General features: G+C 33.9%; 1 protein-coding gene across 2 annotated transcripts in view; it reads right to left on the bottom strand.

Moving 5' to 3' along the window:
• The window catches only part of LOC138704678 (ankyrin-1-like), a 43771-nt gene extending 17671 nt beyond the window's left edge, over positions 1 to 26100 (bottom strand). For both annotated transcript variants that reach the window (XM_069832803.1, XM_069832804.1), the window contains exons 1-4: positions 25808 to 26100; positions 18485 to 18772; positions 18226 to 18404; positions 3802 to 11489 (exon numbers count right to left, since the gene is read on the bottom strand). In XM_069832803.1, coding sequence (XP_069688904.1) covers positions 9282 to 11489; positions 18226 to 18404; positions 18485 to 18772; positions 25808 to 25856 — 2724 coding nt within the window. In that variant the 5' untranslated portion in view covers positions 25857 to 26100 and the 3' untranslated portion in view covers positions 3802 to 9281. The remainder of the gene's footprint in view (positions 1 to 3801; positions 11490 to 18225; positions 18405 to 18484; positions 18773 to 25807) is intronic.
• Positions 26101 to 26617: the final 517 nt, after the last annotated feature.

The raw sequence follows: 26617 nt of genomic DNA, 5'->3' as shown, positions 1-26617 counted from the left end.
ACCTAAATGTATTAATTATGTGTTATATTTCCACTGTTTCGACTGCTAGCTGGTGTGATGTCAGTGCCAACTATAGGGAGAAAGCAGAATCTGACGCTCTAGCTGGTATGAAGGTCATTGAAATCAGTCCGGCTACATCAAAGGTACCGACGCGAAGTGTCCATTCTTTATAATCCCTATTCGCTGGGGACACGGTGTACAATAAATTACATTTTCATCCGAATGTTGACATTTTTAGAATTAATTTTTCTAAATAGAGATTAATTTGTTATTTTACAGAATAGCGTTTTTAGTCATTTTTAAGCTACTTTCACACCTTATTTTCAATTTATTTTTTTCTTTTTCTCGTTTCTATTTTATTTCAGTTTTTAATAAGAGTATGTTTCCTTTTTCTTGATTTTGTTTTATAATTTATATCAATTGTCTGTCTTGAACATTATAATTGGGCTTTGCCTGTTATGTTCAACAATAAATTAATATGATTTAGCTTGCACTGGATGCACCTAACACATGTTCTTAGAAATGTCACTTGTACCCCCTTGCTTCTCACCCCCTCACATGAAATTAATCGAATTAACTCTCTCTAGAAAATGTTCCAGGCTTGTCCCAATTCTTTCTTACCCATACCATAAAAAAATAAATCGCATAATGAATGCCAATATTTAGGAACATATTTCATATGTTAATTTGCAAATAAAGGACAGCTATACTTTTTTCATATATAATGCTAGAAAGATGGAAAGAAAGAATAGCCCGTATCACTTGGACCTGAGGAGCACTGCTACTCTACGCCCCTCCGTATCTCCGCCTATGGCTGTAACCTCGCAACTTAGTATCTCTAGAATTTCATGCTACTTATCTGGGGTCTTTTTGACCCCAAGAATATTTGTTGTTAATAATTATGATGTTTTATGTCTTAATGCATTTTTATATACAGTACAAACAAATTAAAAATTTTAATTGCACTTAGATTTACTCGCTATGTTTACACAATGAATGAATGAATGAATTATTTTATTATTATTTATTCTGTATCTGTGTTTTTATTTTTCAATTATCGTAGAACACATTTACTTTCCTTGAAATATAACATTAAAAGGAAATTTGTTATTGCATCAAGTGTTCATTATTATGTTTATACAATTAATTAATTAATTTAGTCTCATCACCTGTGAAGTAGAAAGATCAAGAAACTAGTTTACAAATATTAAATAATTACTCTTGAACCTACATTATTTTACTCATACTGGAATTTAATGTAATACTAATGTCGGTATTATTAACAGAAGTTATATTATGATTCATTGAAACTTTCACTACCAGCACACCGTCTTTTTTTTTAAGTATTCACATGTAAAATAATTTTTATGAAAATTCACGCACTTAAAATAATTCGAAATTTCCTTCCGTTGGTTCTCAAGAAGAATTTAGTGCAATCGCTCTTGATGCCTCCATTTTGATTACTGTGACACTCTTTACACTGACCTTAATATGAGACTGACAGACAGACCACAGCGTGTTCATAATGCACGTGTTCGATTTATTTGCAACGTCCGTAGATCTGGCCATATCACACCTTCGCTAAATATGCTGTCCTGGGCCCGTCTCAAGGAGCGAAGAACTATTCACTCTCTCACTTTACTCTTCAATATTCTTCAAACCTCTAACCATAGCTACTTAGCTTCTCATTTTCAACATTTGTCCTCAAATCACGAAATAGATACTCGCTCACAACACCATATCACACTCTCCATTCCTAAACACAGAACATCCTTCTACTCTTCATCTTTCACCGTCTCTGCAGCTCATCTCTGGAACTCTCTACCACAACATGTCTAGTTTCAAAAATAAATTAAAATTGCACTTTTTCAATTCAGATTCCTTTCAGATATAAGTCCTTTTACGTTTTCCATATTAAACATTTGTACTAAATGAGTTGCTTTTACTATATTCCAATGCATTTTACTTTCTTCTTTTTTCTAGTATTGTATAATTATTTTCACGTTGTTTAGTGTCGATTTGATTATGCTATTATTATTTTTTTTTGTAATATGTTAGTATTCTGTTCTTTAACTTTTTGTTAAATTTTAACTGCTTGTATACTTTGTGACCTGGTAGAGTGTAAGAGAAGGCACTATGGCCTTAACTCTGCCAGTATAAATAAAGAATTATTATTATTATTATTATTATTATTATTATTATTATTATTAATATTATTATTATGTTTCTAATAATTTAATTTTGTCTTGTAATAATTCAATTTAAAATCGTAGTTCATTTCTTATTATGTCCTTTTGTTCCAAAATATGATTCAGAAGTTTACCATTGTCCCTTATACTATCATTATCTTTATCAAGTGGTACAGATCCAAGCCTACATGGCAGTTTATGCTATATTTATTTAATCTGTTCACTTTTCAAAGTTCCTGTACACTTTGCTTACAACATAACACTATCACTGCAGAATAATTCCAATTAGAAAATAAAGACATGTTCTGTAGCTGGAGCCATCCACGAACCCAAGCAATTAAAATTATTCAAGTAACAAACTGGGTTGGGAGGACAAGTCACTAATACCACAAGGAAAGCCTGGAAAGCACTACATTTCTCTATGCGTATTCTGAAGACATCTAACCAAAAGTCAAAAGAATTAGCGTACAAAACCCTTGTTCGCCCAATTATGGAATATGGAGCAGTAGGTTGGGATCCGTACAGACAAAACCAAATCGATTCAATAGAAAAGGTCCAACGCAGGACTCCAAAATATGTCAAAATGGGAAAGGGACATGGTGAAGAGATAGTAAAAGACTTAGGGTGGGAATCTCTCAAATCAAGGCGACGAAAAACCAGACTCACCGCATTGTTTAAGGCACAAATGGGACACAAAGCATGGGCCGACATCAATGCTAGATTAGCAACATCATCATATTTAGGCAGGGCAGGTCATATTAGAAGTTTAAATGTAGAAAACAAAGAACAGATGTGGCAAAATTTTCCTTTGTTAACCGCACAATAGTAGACTGGAACAGCTTACCTGCGGCAATCTTTCAGGGTGGTCCTCTCAAAATCAATACAGTTAAGGAAAGCTTGAAAAGATTAGACTGAAAATGTAATTGGAGGTGCAGTGTAATTATTTAAGTTGTGTCATGTAATTAATTAAGTTGATATATAATTAAGTTGATATGTAATTAATTAAGAAATGTAATTTAGTTGACATGTAAATAAATGAAGGTGATATGTAGTTAAGTTGAAATGTAATTAATTAAGGTGATATATAATTACTTAAATTGGTAATAGTTGGGTGAAATAGAAGTACTTGTAAGTTAGATTTACTTTTGCTTATTGTATAATAGTTATTATAGAATAGTTTTTATTTATAGTCCTAGGTTTATTGCATCTACTTATTATAGTTAGAAATAAATTTACGTTTATTTTATTTTATATTATTATTGCTGTAGTTATTGTATTATTGTAATGGTAATTATTGTATATTATATATCACTGCCACCGGGTGTATACCCAATTGTAGTGTTAATACATACATACATACATACAATTAACATGAAAAAATAATAAATTATAATTATGAAATAATAATTTTAATTGTAAAGGTAACTAAAATAACCAATGATAGCATATCTAGGTTACTGAAACGTTTCGGAGGATATGGCTGTAGATATTAACAATGAAATATGGTATGAGGTCAGAAAACATCCCAGGCAAGTATCGAGGTTTAAAATAATATTATAATATAGACTTAAGGAAGATTACAAGAATTTAAGGCTACTGAATGCCTCTTTACCTGAGCCAAACTCAATGTGTAGACAACAGCTTGAAGATCAGTGTACACACACATTCACGGCACAGCTGGTGAAAGCTACTGGCTAGACGCGCGAAGGCTTGGATTAACGGTATCTTGATCGAAGGGGATTCCCTCTCCTCTCGCTTCGCTGTTCTTTGTGTCACGTCATGCCAACATTTGCAGCGTTAAGAAATAAGTATTGGCCAAAGTATAAGTGTAAAGTACATTTATTACATAAAATATTGAAGAAATACAATAATACCTCATTTTAAATGAATACTTTATAACTAATTATATGTTTTACTGCCCATTCCTTCCGGCTATGGCGCGAAGTTTGAACCATATCGTGGACTATGTCCTCGTCAAGGTTATGAACTTTCCTTATGTGGAGGACCGACTTTGTTGTAACTGGAACTGGGATTTTTATGTAGTACCATTTAGCAAAATATGTAGTGAAAAATAGTGAAATATGTAGTAAAATATGTAAACTTATAAAAAAATATATAGTTAAATATCACATATTTATTTATTTATTTATTTATTTATTTATTTATTTATTTATTTATTTATTTATTTATTTATTTATTTATTTTATTGCTAGTAAGTTTGAAATGAATACAAGTTAATAACTACATGTTGGGATCCCTATAGAATATGTCAGATAAATTCCTTAGAAAGAATCCAGTATAGGACAGCTACATTTTTTAAAGGTAAAAGAGAAGATGGAAACGATAGGATAAAAGAACTTAAATGGGAAACTTTGGAAAACAGACGTAGGAAAACTAGAATAACATCATTGTATAGAGCACATTTAGGTCAGAAAGCATGGGTAGACGTAACGGCTCGGTTAGAAAACCCAAAGTACTATGATAGGAACGATCATGATTTTAAAATCAAATGTAGGAAACAGAAAACGGATGTAGGTAAATTCTCATTTTTAAATAGAACTATAAATGATTGGAATGACCTACCTGCAGCGGTCTTTGAGGGCTGTCCTTCCTTAAGGAGATTCAAGAATAACTTAAAAAGTTGTGTATAAAGTGCAAATTAAAATTAAGGTGACATTTAACGTTTAATTTTTTAAGGTGGCATGTATTTATTTAGCCTGACGAGTTAATTCCTTGGTTTGAATTGTAAATTATTTAAAAATAGCGTGTAAGAGGGCCTTAGTCTAGAAATGTTTAGTTTAAATGTAGTTCTGTTTATAAGTACAGTATGCATAAGGGTGTATTTATTTGACTTATTTGAACTGTTGTATCAGTAAAGCGAGGTGAGTCAGTGAAGTTATGGTTTTACAGTGCAGTGAATAGTTCCGATCAGTGATAATTCATAGCGTCAATGAAATGTGTTCTATAGTGTCAGTGAAATGTGTTATAGAGGGTCAGTGAAATGTGTCCTAAAGTGTTAGTGAAATGTGTCATAGTGCCACTACAGTGAGTGAGATGAGAGTAAAGTGAAAGACTATTGAAACTTATGTAGGGCCTATACATATTTAGGTTGTATTGTAAAATTAGGTATTTTATTTATGTTATATTATTAATTGTAATTATTGTGTTAAATTGTATCGTGTATTCTTATTGTATTGTGTATATAATTGTATTGTGTATTGTAAATTTTATTGTATATTGTTTATCATTTTATTTTGTATTGTTTATATTGTGTATACCACTGCCACCGGGTGCTTGCCCACTTGCAGTGTAAATAAATACATACATACAATAAATACAATGAAAGATAAACTAGCCCACTCCTGAATGAGTAAGACTCGTGCTCAGGAGGGGATTCCAATACAGACAAAAATAAAATTGAAATTGAGAGTGAATACAGATTAAATAGTGTTTAATATGTTTAAACCCAAACTATAAATCCAATATAATTTTTTTATTTTTTTATTAATTTGGAGCGGATTCGTGGTTAAAATAATACTGGAATAAATTTTTTTTAATAATCTGGGACCTTGACTCATGCTATGATAAATCGCTGCATTGGTTTTACATTTTGGTTCAGACAAACGCAGAGAGTTAATATTTTTAGTTCTATATTTATGTTTATACCTTTCAAAGTTATTAAAATTTCTATGTAAATATTTTACTAGAATAAAATAATACATTTGTTTAATATTGAAAACTTTGAAGTGTTTAAACAACAATTCAGTTGGGTAATCTTTCTGCTTTTTAAAACAAATTTTTAATACTTTTTTCTGTAGTAAAATTAACGGATAAAGGTTGGATTTGTAATTTCCACCCCAACCTATGATACCATACATAAATATAGATTGAAATAATGCTAAATAAATTATAAGTAACCAGTTAATTGACAAAATATTTCTTAGAACAACAAAGTAACATCATGTTTTACGTAATTTATTACTAATACCTATTCCATTTTAAATGATTATTAATAATTATACCTAAGTATTTAACCTCATTAACTTCATTGATAACTGAACAATTGCAATTTATACCGGAACGATCAGAATTATGCATTTTAATTTGTAGTAAAGATGAAATTGGTTTATTACCTTCATTATTTAAAGAAAATGGGATAGCTATTGTTTTATCTTTATTAATTACCAGTGAAGCCGATTTATTATTGTACTGGTTTCAAAACTTAAGGTAGACATCGAATCTTAGGATAAATATCCACATTTCTTCCTTAATGTCCTTCAAACGGTGGTCACATGATTCTTCGTAGTAAATTAAGCAATTTATATAATACAAATTTGGAATTCAAATTTGTGGGCCCAAAGAAAATATTTTTTTTTCCAAAAAAAAATTAATAAAATTTTGGACCGATGTTATTCCATTAGAAAGTGACCTAGGGTAAAATTTTCTTTCACCAAAATGATGCCCTACATATGGAGAATGTTACAAACTAAAATTATTTATTTATCTTGGACCATTGAAAAGATATGCCACATTATATACTCACTTTAGAAAAAAATGTGTCTATTTGTATATTTTTGCTATAAAATAATTATAATCGTTTGAAAATAATAATTTCAGTTTACGACACAGCCACATGTTTAAGATTTAATTTGGTACCTCAATGAAGTATTTTGCCCAACTGGAAGCCTACTTTTTGTCCGTCGGAAGGATAACAAATGTCGGAAAATGTGAAATAAAAGAAAAAAGACGCTGAAGATGGCGTAAGGTATAGAAAATACAGTGCGTTTATTTTTAAATGCCCAAATAATTATGACATTATTGAGATGTGTGCAAGTTATATATTTTTTTAAAACTAGAAGAAATGGCCTTACAGATGAGGCAAAAATATCATTTTCCGAAATTTTGAAGAAATCTGACATTTCTAGTGTCCATACATATCTTAAGAGAAATTTGTGCACTGAATTTTACGGCACAATGAATAATTTCTTACACAGAGTTCTCATTTCAAAACTTTCTAGTCAAAATAATTATATTAGTTTAAATTCAATTTAATTAAATAAAAAACAATTCAATTTGAATATTGAAGGGGGAGTTTAAAAGTGTCCTAATTGTATATTAGGTTTCACACCTTACTCCCAGCCACACTCACTTTTAAATTTCAAATGACACCTCTATCTTGTGATACTTAAATTTGAAAGAGTATTCAATTGTTTATTCATCTCATTCATTTCGTTTCTCATTTTTTGTTTTCTATCGTTACCTGGCAACCTGAATTTTTGTTACTGTTGATTAGAGCTGAAGAGAATAAAACCATAGTCTAGTATATACAGTCACGAAGATTGAGTTGATGAGGGTGCTAGGAACAATAGACTGTGCCGGTACTGTTTCACATTGTATGTGATGAGGCGATAGTAGCGATCCTAGTGGTTAGCAACTATCTATGGATGCATATTCCCTGCGTATTGAGCTTCGTGACTGTATATACTAGACTGTGATAAAACTACAAAGACTGTTGAGCGTTTTATGTATAGTTGTGTTTGTGTATTAAAATAAAAATGAAAAATCGAAACGACATTATTATTTCAAGGGATTCTATAGTAACCAGTCAACATGTGGTATAATAAAATTGGGCACCCAGATAAGTCTCAAGTAAATTAATTTTCATTATTGTATGCTGAGAATAGCAAAAGAAAAATAATAAGATAAGAAATGTACAACTCAAATTAAAATTAAATAAGCCTTCATTACCTACACTTCTCAACGATGCAAGCTGTACAGTGACGCCACATTTAGGTAAGCACCTCCTGTATCTATGCAAGATCTGGACAGTAGTTCGACTTATAGGGTGCTATGCATAGACATTTCGCTAGCCCGCGCTACGAGCGTGCTAAACTAGCCCCGGCTATCGACTGATTACTTGTACACCACGCCACGCCACGCCACGCCACGTCACGTCACATCATATCATATCATATCATATCATATCATATCATATCATATCATATCATATCATATCATATCATATCATATCATATCATAACATATATCATATCATATATCGCTAACACTGGTTTATGAATACGAAAAACGTTAGTCATCCACCGGAAGCCCGAGCTAAGAATGTCTATGAATATGGCCGTTACTACCTATATTCTGCCAGTTTTTTTACCAATAAGCGTTGGACGACACGATGCTGTTTCTCACAATTGTATGCTCACTGCATTTTCAAATTTGTCGTGCTGAATTTCGTTCTAACGTCTGTCAAAACAAATGCAAATTTGGAAAGAATCGTGCAGAATTCATGTTAGACACTGCAACTACAACACTCTCAGAGCACCTTCTGTGGAAGACATTCTCCACCGAAGCTTCGGGATTGCTGTGAAGTGTGACAAAACTTGAAACCTTATAAATCTGTTTTTTTTTTGTTGAATATTAACGAAAATAAAAGTGCACATTATATTATCCAAGTGGTCATATTGAACAAAAATTATCTCTAATGATAATAGGAGACATACTTGAAATTACAAAAAAAAAAAAAAAAAAAAAAAAAAATCATGTAGATTTGGTGGTACAAGTAAGAAATCAGTCATTAGTGCGGATTTTAAGAAATCCGAAAGTGATTCTTCACTATAAGTGATAGAACAGTAAAGAAAATAACGTAAACATGAGTTAATGATGGTTTTCCCATATTTTTATTACTTTTTTTTTCGCTAAAGCAAATTCACGAGACATGCCAACGAAATAACACACCGCAGTACAAAAATAGATTTTATACCTTCGCATAATGCAGACATCGAACTGAGTCATAGCAATTCTCTACGTCTACAAATGCTTTGTGAGTTTCCATGATTTTATTTATTAAAGTCTATTTTATACCCTATATACCTCCCATAAACATTACAACGGAAGGTACGACACTAATGTGAATGTGCTAAATTGACATCATGAACGACTATTGCAATATTGCACTATGTACAAACAGAGTACCTGAAGGGATATAACAGGGAAGGCTTCTCATGGTGCTAGTGGATGTAGTTACTTCGGCGATTTAAAGTGTTGTAATAACGATGCTGGGTGCCACTTCAGCAACATCTATGTCTTCAGTTCCGACAACCATTCTACAACTTCGAATTGGCCGTTGTCTTTCGCCAAGTCTAATGGTGTCTTGCCACTTTTGTCAACAATTGCAGGATTTGCGCCAGTCCCGACAAGAAACTGAACAACTGGAAGGTGGCCCGAATATGCCGCATTGTGGAGTGGAGTCCAACCGTTGTCAGTAACATTTGGATTACTACCTATCCCAACAAGAAACTGAACAACTGGCAGGTAGCCGTCAAATGCTGCACGATGAAGCGGAGTCTCACCATTATTGTCAACAACATCTGGACTAGTGCCTGCTCCTACAAGAAACTGAACAACTGGAAGGTCGCCCCATTTTGCCGCCTTGTGAAGCGGAGTCTCACCATTATTGTCAGTATCACCTAGACTACTGCCTGCTCCAACAAGAAACTTAATAGTTGGTAGGTCACCCCTATATGTAGCCTTGTGAAGCGGAGTCTCACCATTATTGTCAACAACGTCTGGACTAGAGCCTGCCTCGAAAAGAAACCGAACAGTTTGTAAATCACCCCTATATGCTGCCTTGTGAAGCGGAGTTTCACCATTATTGTCAACAACGTCTGGATTGGTGCCTGCCTTGACAAGAAACTGAACAATTGGCAAGTCACCTCTATGTGCCGCCTTGTGAAGCGGAGTATCACCATTATTGTCAACAACATCTGGACTAGCACCTGCCCCGACAAGAAACTGAACAACTGGCAGGTGGCCAAAATATACCGCCTTGTGAAGCGGAGTCTCACCATAATTGTCAACAACATCTAGACGAGTGCCTGCCCCCACAAGAAACTGAACTACTGCCAGGTGACCACCATATGCGGCATTATGAAGCGGAGTGTCACCGTTATTATCAGCCACGTCTGGACTACTGCCTGCCGCGACAAGAAACTGAACAACTGGAAGGTGACCCCTGAATGCCGCAAGGTGAAGTGGAATCTCACCATTATTGGCAGCAACATCTGGACTAGAGCCTGCCTCGACAAGAAACTGAACAACTGGCAGGTCGCCCCAATATGCCACCTTATAAAGCGGAGTCTCACCGTTATTGTCAGCAACGTCTGGACTAGCACCTGCCCTGATAAGAAACTGAACAACTGGTAGGCCATCCCTTTGTGCTGCCTTGTGCAGTGGAGTCTCACCATTATTGTCAGCAACGCCTGGACTAACGCCTGCCCCAACAAGAAACTGAACAACAGGCAGATGAAGACGATCTGCGGCCAAGTGGAGTGGAGTTTCAGAATAATTTTGGCCAGCGACTTCCTTAAGAAGGAACTCAACAGCTGGAAGATTTCCGTGATACGCTGCAACGTGGAGTGGTGTGCGCCCCCTATCATCAGGAAGCGTAATATTTAATCCCTCGCCAATTAGCCTCTCTATCATGGGTAAGTGGGCTTCTCGTACCGCTACGTGTAGCAATGACTCTCTGAACCGGTTTAGAGCTGTAGCGTTTGCTCCCCACTGCAGAAAAGCTTCCAAGACGGGAACATGTCCTGAATAAGCTGCATAAAAAATGGGTGTCTCGCCATACAAATTGTCATTCAAAGGGTTTAAGCCAATGCATACGAGAAATTTGACTAAAGGAAGTAAACCAGTTGCAGCCGCATGGGTCAAGGGAGTATTTAGAATTACGTCAGCGGCCAGAGGGTCCGCACCCTTATCTATCAAATATTTTACAAGTGAAAGTGATCCCGATGGAATTGCAAAGAATATTGGCGTACGGCCATTTTGGTCCTTGTAATTCAAGTCCACACCCCAAGACAAGAATAATTCGACCATCGGTATAGATCCTGAGAGAACAGCAAAACTAACAGGAGGTGTAATTTTAGTCTTGTTGGCATTTGGTTTAATGCCTCGTGCAAGAAATATTTCAGCTAGAGGAACTGATCCTGACCATGCCGCACAATGAAATGGTGTCAAAAATGTTGTAAAATTGTGAATATGATTTCTGAATATATGAAAATGATCAACAATTTTAGAATAATTTGCTCCAACATTCAACAATAATTGAGTCACTTCGATGTGACATTTCAGAGACGCAATACAAAGCGGATTTTTCTCAGCAGATGTATCCCCGTCCACTGGTGTTCCCAACATGAGCAATATGGACACCTGTGCGATGTCCCCTCTCCTGGCAGCCTCCAACAGAAGAGTTTTCCTTTGATTAGAATCAAGCATCAAGAGTTCCTGCAAATAAATGCACTGTTTTAGGGTGTTGAGGATCGAGTTCCAAGGTTGATTTTATTCTGTATCTTATGGAATTCAGCGAGATATTTGCTAGCGTAGGTACGGGAGACGTATTTAGTGTACATGCTACTGGAATGGAGGACTCTGCAGGTAGGTCTACATAGTAATGCAATTCAAAGTTTAGCATGCACCAGTTAATGAATAACGTAATAGTAATATGAGTTACAAGAGCGGTATGTTGAAGTTTACATGTTCGAGGAAAAGTTTGAAAAAGCGAAACGTACTTGAGCTTTTTTAATTTCCGAGAATTGAAAGAAAACATACCGCTCGTGTATCGTACATTATTTTGTGCGAAGATCGTTTATTACATACCTGAAAGAGGAATTTCTAATTAGTTGCAATGAAATATCCATCTTGGTTTCTGTTCAATGACGGCAAATTTGGAAAACAAAAATATCTATATTCAACATTGTTGCTTTAAAATGTTTTCTGTGTTTACTATACTCCAGCAGGCCGTGATATACGTCTGTCTTTTTTTTTCCTCCAGTCTATAAATGCTAACTTAAAACAAACGGTAAGGTTATGTAATGATTTATTTTTCATTTTAATATTTTAACAAAATTATTTATATAACATATTGCAGTAATAACATAATAACATCGGCATCTGGAATCTTGTTGATTTTTTCACGGCTTCCTTAATGTTACTTGCATCACGAATGCAGTAACTTTAGTGGAGTTGTAGAGTTTACTTAATTTTTTCAAATATTTAAAAACAATAATTAACAGTGCAATTTAGGTGAAATTGCAGTGGTAAGTTTCCAATTTATAATTATTACTAGGCCTATATTGAACGTCTCTAAAAATAATATGTTAAAAGCCTAAAGCAGTAAAATCAATATGTTACTTAAGCGGTAAGAAGAGGGAAATTGTTATGTGTGTTAGGTTGGGAATACTGAGTGTGGAATTTTAGACTTTCCGCGGATTGGCTTTGTGCGGAAAGCAAGCAAATACGCACGATCTCGCACAAAATAAGATACCTAGTTTTCAGAATTTCTGTTGTTAATGATAAATTCCTTTTTATTAGAATATAGAAGACAAAAAAAAAAAAAAAAACAAAAGCAAAATACAAACAAAAATAAAAAGTAACAAAAACACAGAAACAAGAAAACAAAATGAAACAAAAAGAAAATAAAGAACAAAAACCGGAACCCAAAAATAAACAAAGAAATGAAACAAAAAAGTAACACAGAGGAGAAAAAAAATTAGGAACAGCAAAAAAGATGAAGAACAGACAAAAAACCATATGAACAAACCATATACGAACAAAAAAAAACAACAAAAAAGGGAGTAAAAATTTAATTAATTAATGCATTCATAGTTTTCAGCCCAGATGTTTTCAAACTGTGGGCCGCTGACCTCTGGGGGACCACCTGTGAATCGAAAGTGTTCCGCGGAACCGACAGGAGTTTTCAAATAGAATCTTTATTAAGCATAATGTTATAAGTAACATTCCTCGATTTTTCATTTTATCTCAGTGTATTAAGGCACGTCATTTAAGTGGGTTGAGATCGTGTGAAAGATTTATCTTAGCTTGCAAGTCCTGTCAAGTTACCAAGCATTTGCTGTTAACGGAAAAACACAATCAGGTAACTTATCCCGACCATGATTTGAGAATGGGTCTGCTATTTTCACGGTCAGACGTTCTAACCATTACTTCCCAAGTGATGAATTCGAGTATTTCAGGTTGCTTTCATTGCTGGGACTTTCTGGTGATTGTAGTTGTACAGACTGTGTTGGGTATCTTATGGGCGTCCAAAAATTAAGAATGAATTTTGTATGAATAGCGCGTTTAGTGGCGAGATGTGTATGGTACTACACCGCAGGTAGACATATATTGCGTACTAGCCGTACCCGTGCGCTCCGCTGCACCCGTTAGAAATAGATATAAAGTAATTACGTAATTAAAATATGACACTCGATCCAGGGAACATTCGTGTTTGATAGAAGGATAAATCGTTTAATATGTTACTTAATTTAAATTGCACCCAAATAATTAAAATGCAATCATTTTGGTCCAGAGACCACTCATTGGTGCAATGACAATTCCTTTAACATGTTTCTAATTTTTATTACATGCAACCATAGTTTAATGAACATCGACATCATTTAGATTTAATGTGTATATTTTATTTTACTTGTTATAGGTTTATATTGAATTATGGTAATAACTTAATTTTAACCCTTGTTTTCTACGTATTCAGTAAATGGCGTTTGGCCCACTATGGTTCTGAACCCTTCAAATAACTTAAATTATATTATATAATATTACATTACATATATTATATTATATTACATTATATCAGAAGTTACTGTAATAACATTATAGCATTATGTCCATCTAGAGAAACTACACTTTCCAATGGTGAAATAATAATTAATTATACAAATCGGTTAATTTAGCTTCCGATATTACTTCATACAAACACAGAAACATTCTCTGTAGGCTATCTTTCATAGCTTTCGATTGTTGCTGTCCAAGGCCCCTTATAGACCAAGTCATTTGTTTTTTATTTCATTATACGGCCGTAGATGGCAGTTATTTTAATTTTAAAACTCATTTATCTTATTAAATATCAGTCCTATCAAAATTTTTCAAGGAATAAAGCTTATCGCAAATTATGTTTAAAGAAACTTTTGTTATGTTACATTTTTCACAAAAATCAATAATAAGGGAGATATTTCGATTTATTTAATTCAGGCCCTCTTATAACCCCCCTTTTAAATAATGTATTTTGAATGCCATATAGCCTAAAATGTAAGTTACAACGAACATAATTTATATTCCAATTTTCATCGAAATCCGTTCAGCCATTATCGCGTGAAAAGGTAACAAACATACAGACAGACAGACAGACAGACAGACAGACATACAAACAAAAATTTCAAAAAAGCGATTTTCGGTTTCAGGGTGGTTAATTATATATGTTAGGACCAATTATTTTTGGAAAATTGAAAATTACCAGAAAAATTTCGGCTACAGATTTATTATTAGTATAGATAAATTCTGTGTAGTTTCTTCTATAGTCCGTCCACTGGAGTGCTTTATCGTTCCAAGTGGAGCCTACTTGAATCTGCATGATCTTCAGCATACCAAAATGGGTGGCTATTTGGTGTGGAGGCTGTAGGAGTAGTAATACATATGGTGACATTCGGACGAAATTTTATCAACTCTATAAAGTTGGGCACACAGAAAAACAATTCAGACATTGGTGAACAAGTTAAGTGCACTGGGACGGTCACAATAGAGCCCGAAATAATGATGTCCATCAACTTATGATGACAGAATTGAAGCCATTGATCGTAGTAAAAGATCAGTGCGGCGTTTGTTATAGGAAATGAACATTCCGGGTTCGAAGGCAAGTAAGGCATTGAGTTTCATGCCATAGATTGCAGGCATGTCAAATTGATGCCCACAGGAGCAAGCGCGCGCTTTAGAGCCCAAGAGAGCCTGAGCGCTTTACAGCGGAAAGCAAAGAGACAGACGAAAGAGGTGGTATATGCCGCTTGGTTGAGCTATATTCAGGGATGGCCAGCACTGATTCAATAGATAAAGGGAAGAGAACTTATTAAAACTGTATCCATGTTAATTTTTAGATTTGCCTGAGAAGTATAAGTGCATTATAAGAATGTAAGTTTTAATTTTAACGCTCATTTTTCACAAGTTTGATTTTTTTATTCAAAAGAAATATTTTCTCAACTTTTCGCTTAGAAAAGTGAAATTTTCAGGTAGAGGCCTATTTATTTAGTAGCCTTACAGAATATTTTCATAAATCTAATATACCGTAAGTACGTATTACTGAAGATAGTGTATTGAAAATTTTGAAAATATTCGCATGGAAATTGTCTGTAAGGAAATGAATTAACAAAGCAACTACTGTTACATCATAAGCAAAAGATACGTGCCCATGTGTTGTAAAAATGTCAGCTCTATAGCTTCAGCAGATTTCGAGAAAATAATTTAATATTCTGATGATAGGAAGTTGCTCACCAATATCACCTTAATAACGCAATGCGATAAGAGTTTTGGTATGTAATATTAGTTACACTTAAAACAGATACAATACCTAGGTAACTTTGCTTTGTATTGTAATATTGTTTTGATTAGTTTATTGATTAGTTTTGTAAGGCTAAAGATACCATCAATATAAATTCCAACTTATCATGTCATACTCAATCTCTTTCTTTGGAATATCACTTTCTTTATGAATGATGTGTTTCATCCACTTAATACAGTATAATATTATACTACTATGGAATTTAAGTTAATATTCCTTCTTAACTCTCTATTATGTTATTAAGACTTAAAACACAAGAGCAATATTAAGAAATCAGTGTTAGTACTTTTGTTTTACAGACAATATAGATAATATTAAACAGAAAGAAGCCATATAAAAATAACGACATAAAATCTCACGTTCCGTTTGAAGTTTATGCACCACTGTTTTCTTAATCCAACAGGTTGCTTATTCATATACACAACCCTTCCTCTTTCCATACTTAGCGCTTGATGCCCGCGCACGACGTCAAGGTCAGAAAAATACGCTTGCTTTGACATCACTGCCATAGAACAAGATGCAAATCTACAGATCTTTCAAAACCTGTATTAAGCGGGCTTTGCAGAGCGTGTGTCTTCTTTTGCGAGAAATTATTCAAAGACGTGTGTTTACCCGACCCATTACCACAATGGCGGATCTCCGAAACTGTAGCAGCCATAAAATCGACGATGATCCAGAACGTGTTTCGAAAAACTACCGACAAATGGAAGATGTGTCGCGATGTGCACGGTGCACATGTTTGAAAATAATGTGTAACGAATATTATAGGGTTAGTTAAAAGTCCCGCACCACTTAAATAACTTTTGAAGCATACGGTTCAGTGACATGAAATTTGGCATGTGAGGAAAACCATATACTAAGAACTCAATAGTGGTATTTCCGAGTTTTTTCTACTTCCGGTTTAACCGGAAGTAACTCCAACTATCTTATTTTAAATGGAACACGCAATATATTATTTTATTTTTGAATATTACTCATTAATAGCTTTTCAAAAATTATCCACACTTGATACTTCTGTACAAATTCAGTGTTACTAACAATAAGTCAAGAAAGCAGAAAAGTGTATCAAATATTAAAATAATAAACGCACCATCTAAATAACTTTTGAAGCATACGGTTCAGTGACTTGAAGCTTGGTATGTGAGGATAACCATACACTAAGAACTCAATAATGGTATTGCCGAGTTTTTTCTACTTCCGGTTAAACCGGAAGTAACTCCAACTATCTTATTTTAAACGGAACACCCAATATATTATTTTAATTTTGAATAGTACTCATTAATAGCTTTTCAAAAATTACACACACTCGATACTTCTGTACAAATTCAGTGTTACTAACAATTCATTCATTCATTCATTCATTCATTCATTCATTCATTCATTCATTCATTCATTCATTCATTCATTCATTCATTCATTTATTTTATTCCATAGATCTTACATGAGCAATGAAGCTTTAAGATGTGGAACATGTCAACATTTTACAATATTACAATTACAATTTTTACAAATTTTTATAGTTTTACAATTTAGTAATTTTCTACAATTTTTACAATTTTGTACAATTTTTTTTTTTTTACATTTTGGCGAGATGTAGTGAGATGAGATGAGGTCCGAGGATTCGCCAAAATATTACCCGGCATTTGCCTTTGCGGTGGGGGAAACCTCGGAAAAACCCAACCAGGTAATCAAATCAAAGGGGGTAATCAAATCAAAGGGGTTGATGCCAAGGTTGATAAGTCAAGGAAACAGAAAAGTGTATAAAATATTAAAATAATAAATGCACCACCTAAATAACTTTTCAAGCATACGGTTCAGTTATATGAAATTTGGAATGTGAGGATAACTATATACTAAGAACTCAATAATGGTATTACCGAGTTTTTCTATTTCCGGTTTAACCGGAAGTAATTCCAACTCTCTTATTTTAAATGGAACACCCAATATATATTTTTATTTTTGAATAGTACTCATTAAGAGCTTTTCAAAAATTACCCACACTCGATACTTCTGTACAAATTCAGTGTTGCTAAGTCAAGAAAACAGAAAAGTGTATCGAATATTAAAATAATAAAATACTCCTTACTCAACAGAAACAAAACAAAGTTAGCTCACCTTCTAAATTATGTGTTCAAATTGGTAGCCCTCAGCTGCTTTACAATGTGTCACTCGATCACAGAAACCATTTAAGGAATGATTAAACCAGGCTTTAGGAATATCATGCACCACTTCCATTTTTATTTAGAACACTGAATTTGTACAGGAGTATCAAGTGTGGGAACTTTTTGAAAAGCTCTTAATGAGCTTTATTCAAAAATAAAAAAATATATATTGGGTGTTCCATTTAAAATAAGAGAGTTGGAATTACTTCCGGTTAAACCGGAAGTAGAAAAAACTCGGTAATACCATTATTGAGTTCTTAGTATATGGTTATCCTCACATACCACGTTTCATGTCACTGAACCAGATGCTTCAAAAGTTATTTAGGTGGTGCGAGACTTTTAACTAACCCTGTATACCATTACAAACGTTACCAGTGCAATCGCATTTCAACAATATCGATACTTAAATTTTTACAACTAGTAAAACTATAAATAGTTCATCCTGAGAGATACTCACCCCGCACTGATCATACTCTTTGATAATTTTGTAGTCTGCATCCCTGATAGTGACGTCACATCCATGATACTCCCATGTGACGTCACCTACATACGGAGCCTGGCATTTCAATGCAGGTTCATCGACATTGACAGAGCACGTAGAGGCGGTATCCATGGAGACGTGGAGTTGAGGAACAACTGCAATCACATGGATGCTGCCTTTTACAAACCTATTCATTCTGGTGGAATTTGGAAAACGTAAAAATACGTGAACTCACCCTGTACGATCACGGACCAATTTAGCTTCTCATTGCTATATACATCGTATCCCTTTAAGGTGTAGACACCTGACTGGAAGCGATCCGTTCTCCAGATATGGAGTTGTATTACAAACTCCTCTCTGGTGATGTCTACCCTCTGGTCATATTCCCCTATTAGTCTGTTGCCTGGACCAAAGAACCAAAGGTTATCTTCCTCAGACTCCACGTGTGCTTGTAAGATTAGTCTGTTGCCCTCCTTCACGTGAACGACCTGAGGAGTTAGAGGCTCCAGAACCAGGCCGTGCCCTGGGAAAAGAAAGAAGAAAAACAGTTGAATAACAAATCCTGAGCGCGATCCTACTTGATGACGCATGTGCCAGCATAGTTGGACTGAAACTTTGGCCCATATGCATAGATAGATAGGTAGGTAGGTATGTAGGTAGGTACGTAGGTAGACTCTTGCGGAAGTTTCTAAGTAGTCTTAAATGACAAAGTTGTTATTATTTTCTCCTCTCTCTTCTTCTTCTTTTTTTTCTCTTTTCTTTTTTTTATTATCTTGATGTATTTCTTAATCATTTGCGTTTGTATGCCATTTAGTACGAATTTGCTAATCAACATTTTATGTCTTGTAACTCACATGTATTCTCCTATTAGTATATTAACTGTATAATATATCACAAGGTCTTATAAATTGTGTGTTTGTGTGTTTGTGTGTATGTGTGTGTGTGTGTGTGAGTGTGTATATTCCCCTTTATGTTATGTAACTGATTTTGATTATGTGTAATTGTCTACTTTATTTTATATATTACATAACCGATCTTGACTATTTGTAATTATATATTATGTAACTGATCTTTTCTATTGTAATTTTCTACTATATTTTATGTAATTTCTAAGGTATTTTCTTTTGTGTTGTTTTGTAATCAAATTTTGTATTTCATGTATATTATTGAAACCTGGTTGAGTGGAAGAGAAGGCCTCATGGCCTTAACTCTGCCAGACAAAATAAACCTACTACCACTACCACTACTACGTAGGTAGATAGATAGATAGATAGATAGATAGATAGATAGATAGATAGATAGATAGATAGAGATAGCTAGATTAGATAGATTAGATAGGACAGACAGATAGATTAGATAGATTAGATAGGACAGACAGATAGATTAGATAGATTAGATAGGACAGACAGATAGATAGATAGATAGATAGATAGATAGATAGATAGATAGATAGATAGATAGATAGATAGATAGATAGATAGATAGATAGATAGATAGATAGATAGATAGATAGATAGATAGATAGATAGATAGATAGATAGATAGATAGATAGATAGATAGATAGATAGATAGATAGATAAGATAGATTAGATAGATTAGATAGGACAGACAGATAGATAGATAGATAGATAGATAGATAGATAGATAGATAGATAGATAGATAGATAGATAGATAGATAGATAGATAGATAGATAGATAGATAGATAGATAGATAGATAGATAGATAGATAGATAGATAGATAGATAGATAGATAGATAGATAGATAGATAGATAGATAGATAGATAGATAGATAGATAGATAGATAGATAGATAGATAGATAGATAGATAGATAGATAGATAGATAGATAGATAGATAGATAGATAGATAGATAGATAGATAGATAGATAGATAGATAGATAGATAGATAGATAGATAGATAGATAGATAGATAGATAGATAGATAGATAGATTTATTCGTTCCATAATATTCTTACATTTGCTTTATAGCATAGAATAAAAAGCATGTCGAATTCTTACATTTAACAATAAAATGCACTACATATAAAATGCAAATATGAAATATGTACAGAATTAATACCTTAATAACAATAATATTTTATACAATGTAATATGTTTACCATTTAATAGTATTATAATATTTACACAGTACTGTGAAATGTCAAGAATTCATCTACAGAATATAAAGTGTGAGATGTTAAGTAATTTTTTAGTTTTATCTTAAATAATGCAGGGTTTTGGCTATGATTCTTAATGTCTTCAGAAAGACTACTGAATAATTATTATCGCCATAGTCAACGGAAAGCTCCACTTAAGGATTTCCCAAGCTCAAGATTAAGTCTGAACCGGTCTGAACTTTCGTATGCACAGTCGCGTTCTTTATCCTGTCTTAATCTTGAGACAATTCTGAGATTGTGTTGAGAATATTCGCTTTGAAGGCGAATGTTTTAAACATATAGTATATGCTATCATTGCTCTGTCACTGACGAATGTACGCGAAATGCAACTGTTTACGATCGTACAGTGATTCGTTTCGTATTGTTGCGCTTAAAATATCGATCAATATGTTAAAAATATTAAGGCTGCAGTATAATAAATTGTTTGTTGTTTGTTTCGCTCCAGCGGAAATTATTAATATGTGACGGAAATTCTCACTATTTTCATTTTTTTAGTTGGTTATTTAACGACGCTGTATCAACTACTAGGTTATTTAGCGTCGATGAGATTGGTGATAGCGAGATGGTATTTGGTGAGATGAGGCCGAGGATTCGCCATAGATTACCTGACATTCACCTTACGGTTGGGGAAAACCTGGGAAAGAACCCAACCAGGTAATCAGCCCAAGCGGCGATCGAACCCGCTCCCGAGCGCAACTTCAGACCGTCAGGCAAGCGCCTTAACCGACTGAGCCACACCGGTGCCTTTTCATTTTTTCATTAACACATAATACAGTAATATATGTATACATAGGTGACTTAACACAGTACCAAAACTATTCAAATATACCCAACTTTTAACAAGTTAATCTGGTTATTATGTTATGTTATGTTTTATTTAACGACACTCGCATCTGCAGAGGTTATATCAGCGTCGCCGGATGTGCCGGAATTTTGTCCCGCAGGAGTTCTTTCACATGCCAATAAATCTATTGACATGAGCCTGTCGTATTTAAGCACACTTAAATGCCATCGACCTGGCCCGGGATCGAACCCGCAACCTTGGGCATAGAAGGTCAGCGCTATACCAATTCGCCAACCAGGTCGACTCTGGTTATTAGAACCTAAGAAACGTACAAGTCTGAAGTTTGGTGTCTTGAATTGAAAGCTTCCTGTTGCGCCTAATTTTAGGGCAGTTAAGAGTTGCATAATTCTTCGCATGAAAAAACCACGACCAGTCCTTGGTTCTTCAGCAGCTAATAGAATGAAATTGCACTTAGAAGTGTGTCCTTTTTAAATCTGTGACATTTGTAGAACTGTCTATTATTGTAAAATAATATAGTAGATTTTCATTGTCTCTAAAACCGTGGTTCATGTTCAATGTCCTCTACATTATCGATAAAGAAATAGATGAGATGAAATCGTCATCTAACATAGTTGCCATTTTTGTTCTCTCAGCCGACTGAGATCGTCTCAAGAACGCTCATTGCCAGTCTCTTGAGTATACCTCATGATAACACTTCCCGATACTCTTCATTTTTCACCGTTTTAATAAATGAATGAATAAATGAATAAATAAATAAACAAATAAACCAACAAACAAATAAATGAATAGATAAGTAAATAAATAAATACATAAATAAATAAATAAATAAATAAATAAATAAATAAATAAATAAATAAATAAATAAATAAATAAATAAATAAATAAGTAGATAAGTAGATAAGTAAATAAATAAATACATAAATAAATAAGTAAATACGAGGCGCAGCCAGAAAGTAAGTTTCTCTATTTAAAAAAAAAAAAAAAGAACACACACTTTCAGGAAAACATTTATTGGCAACAGGTACAGCAATGTTTCAGCTATTTTTCAGCATAGCCACCATCAGAATTGAGACACTTGTCGTATCGTGGGATCAACTTTTGTATCCCTCTGTCGTAGAACTCTGCCGCCTGTGAATGGAACCAGCGTGTGACAGACGTCTTCAACTCTTCGTCGTTGTCAAAACGCTCACCGGAGGACAGAAATTTCTTGAGGTGCAAGAAAACGTGAAAATCGCTGGGAGCAAGATCAGGACTGTAGGATGGATGATCAAACAACTCCCAGCCAAATTCCGTCAAAACAGCTGCTGTGCGCCGAGCCGTATGTGGACGAGCATTGTCATGGGGGAGCACAACATCTCCAGTAAGCATTCCACGCCTCTTGTTTTGAATAGCACGTCGCAATTTTCGCAGTGTTTCACAGTAACGGTCAGCGTTCACTGTTTCATCTCTTGGAAGGAAGTCAATGAGCAGAATGCCCTTCCTGTCCCAGAACACTGTGTACATCACTTTCCGTACCGACAGCGTCTGTTTGAATTTCGTCCTGACCGGAGATCCACTATGCCGCCAATGCATTGACTGCTGCTTGGTTTCCAGGGTGAAGTGCGAAATCCAAGTCGCATCGCCCGTGACGATCCTGTCGAGGAACTCGTCGCCGTCATCGTGATACCGTTGCAGAAAAGTCAGTGCTGCTCGCTCCTAAATGTTGCATTTTGTTTTCGGGTGTCAGGTTTTTCGGCACCCACCTGGCACACGCTTTTTTGAACAGCAGGTGCTTAGTGACAATCTCATGCAACAAGGATCGCGATATCTGCGGAAATGGCTGCTCAGCTCCGTAATCGTGAAGCGACGGTTCTCCATGATGCACTGCCGCACCAGCTCAACACGATCATCATTGATGAGGGACGGTCGCCCACTGCGCTCTTCATCATGGACACTTTGACGACCTTCGGAATACTTCCTACACCAGCGACGCACCATCTGCTTACTCACGATGTTCGGCCCAAAGACCTGACAGAGCTGCCGATGAATTTCAATTGGCGCAATGCTTTGTGCATTAAAGAACTTTATCACCGACCGAACCTCGCAGGCGGCGGGAGAAGGAATAAGAGCTTCCATTTCGGACCACTGCTGCCACGCTACTGGCACCAGGCGGGACCTATCCGGCTGGCATATGATTGATACGTCATAGATCTGTTACGCATGCGCAATTATCACGGCTAATTAAGTTTACTTTCAAGGGGACAAAAATCGGAAATCTTACTTTCTGGATGCGCCTCGTAAATAAATAAATAAATAAATAAATAAATAAATAAATAAATAAATAAGTGAATAAATAAATACACAAGTAAATAAATAAATAAACAAGTAAATAAATAAATAAATAAATAAATAAATAAATAAATAAATAAATCAGTAAGTAAATAAATAAATAAATAAATATATAAGTAAGTAGGTAAATAAATAAATAAATATATAAATAAATAAGTAAATAAATGAATAAATACATAATTAAATAAATAAGTAAATAAGTAAATAAATAAAGAAATGAATGAATAAATACATAAATAAATAATTAAATAAATAAATAAATAAATAAATAATTAAATAAATAAATATATAAGTAGGTAAATACATATATAAATAAATGAGTAATAAATAAATAAATAAATAAATAAATAAATAAGTAAGTAAATAAATGAAGAAATAAATAAGTAAAGAAATAAATAATTCAATAAATAAATAAGTAAGTACGTAAATAAATAAATTAGTAAATAAGTAAATCATTAATTAATTGATTAATTAAATAAGTAAGTAGGTAAATAAATAAATAATTAAATAAATAAATAGGTAAATAAATGAATAATTAAATAAATAAATAAATAAATAAATAAATAAATAAGGAAGTAGGTAAATAAATAAATAAATAAATAAATAAAAGCCAAAAGGTATTTACAATGTGCTAGAAATTTAGTCAGCTAATTTTGTAAGTTATTAGACGAATGATAGGTATTTCGAAGAAACAATAAAAGAATAATACAGTGGGTTCGTAGCTCGGCCGGACAAGTCCAAAGCCGCCGCGAATAGACAAAATGAAGAAAAATAATGAAATGGAAGTATCTGATAAAAGGGAGTATAACATCAGGCACTAAAATCATGATTTTAATTTGATTGTAATCAATAGAGCGAATCAATTTGTCTATTGTTAAACATAGAAATAATACAGAAAATACGGTCCGGGCGAGATACGAACGCACTATATTTTTAGACTAGCTCTTCGCGTTGACATCTCACTACTCATACCTCTCAACACTCAATAGTTTTATCGTAAATGGGACTCAAACTTCAGACACAGATTATTTTTTTTCGGCTAAACTGTTATTCAAATACCAAATGACTTTTGACTTTTTGGTTACTTATAACATAAAGGTTCTGTTCTTAAAATTAATGCAGTTGTTACCGTTTTTACCCTGTATTTCATTACCAATGGTACTGTGATCAGAGAGCCCCAAATCGATAACCTTATTCTTAAAATAATTCGTAAAAATTGTGTAATATGTTGTCTAAACATGCACGTCCTGTAGTAGATTCGCAGACAGATAAATAATAAAATAAAGACAACAAATACTGCAGAGATTAGTCTTGTCATAACATTCTTGAGTAAGATCGATATTGAAATCTCCAAAATTTAGGAAAGTATAGGCCAACTGTAGATTCTACACTTCATGTAATAAATAGAGGCTCCTAAGAGTTTTCCTAATTTTAGGTACAAGAATGTGTGTTACGATGTAATTATGTAAATAAATTAAAAATTTTTATGCTAGACCATGCCGAAATCTAGTAATTATACACCTGGTAGTAGCCCTTCAATGCACCTCATTAAAGTACACCTATTCATTATAATTCAGTTGTTCAGCCAATGAGAAATCACCGTTGTACCATTATAAAAGCGCAAGTATCGATTATTCTCGGATATGCAATCGAAAGACAACTAGCGAAACGTCACGGAGGCTGGAAATCCAATACTGTCGCAGAAGGTTATGTTCTGTTACTATAATAATTAGCGTTAATTGTAAATAATATTCAAATAAATTCAATTTGTCATCTCGTTTTTCAATTCTAAATCAATTTGCAGGTTATATCAAGATGAATGTTCATGCTATTCTCTAGATTATATCAACGTCAATGACATTCGTTCCTCGGAAAAAATCAATACTTTCGCCTCTGCGCACACCTCACAATTTAGGTCAGTTCTGCTACTCACTTACATAACCATAACATGAATACTTATAAATAATTTCAAGTTAGAGATATGGTCGAGCATAAAAAGTCGTATGAAACTTGCCTATAATGGTAATTAAGACGCTCGTATGAAAATTATGAAACTCGCTTGCGCTTGTTTCATAAATATCCTCGCGTCTTAATTACTATCATTATAGGCTCATTGAAATAATGTACTATTATGTTACTGGTGACAATAATTTAAAGAGATCAGTAAATGTAGTTACGTACTTATTTGAAATAGGGACAAATAATGTAACTAATGGATAAAGGTTTTTTCAGAAATATTAATTACCTGCAATGATGCACCCCAGGAGTGTAGCGATCAACACTGCATCAAACATTGCGATGTGGACGTAGAGTAAGATGATTTCAACGGTGCAGTAAAAGATCTTGCGTGATTAAACGAAGTAACGACGCAGAAGCGATTATTAATTCAAGGAGTAGGAAATGTTGTAGGATTCACAAGTCTCTAAATTATACCCGACTTGTATTTGAGATCAGATATTATTATATAATTTCACGATATTGTAAATTGCTTGAATTCTTTAGTGGGATGCAAGCGTTCCTTTATAGTAACAAAAAAAAAAAAAAATTATACAAGTTTCTGAAATGTGAAAACAGATTCAGTAAGATAGAAAGCGTATTTATCTATAAGAAGAGAAAACTACTACATGTTGATTACTAAACATTCTTTTATTAAGTAGTGCGGGATATTTCCGGTCACACCCTGGTCGAGACGTCAACAGGAGATATGACGACATGGGGGAATTTCCATGAAGAACAGTCGCTTATGATTAGGGACGGGATTTTTATGTAATATTAATGTGTGAAATATGTACATATTTATGTAAGAAAAATAAGCTGAATATGTACCAAAATATGTAAAATCATGAAAATATTTAATATCAATATCTGGCAGGTATAGAATATGTAAGACTCTCCAGTTGTGATTTCACAGAGCACCCGACTTTTTTTTACCGCACACTTGACACATTACTATTTTTCCATCTGTAGTGAAAGATTCGTCCATCGCAATCCATGATTTTATTTTTGTCGTTAGGGTTGAAGATACAGGGGCCATTTTAGTTAGTTAAAAGCAGTA

The sequence above is a fragment of the Periplaneta americana genome, chromosome 8 (assembly GCF_040183065.1).
Source record: "Periplaneta americana isolate PAMFEO1 chromosome 8, P.americana_PAMFEO1_priV1, whole genome shotgun sequence".
Classification (NCBI taxonomy): domain Eukaryota; kingdom Metazoa; phylum Arthropoda; class Insecta; order Blattodea; family Blattidae; genus Periplaneta; species Periplaneta americana.
Note: the sequence above shows the minus strand (reverse complement) of the source record. Positions and strands in the feature narration are given on the sequence as shown.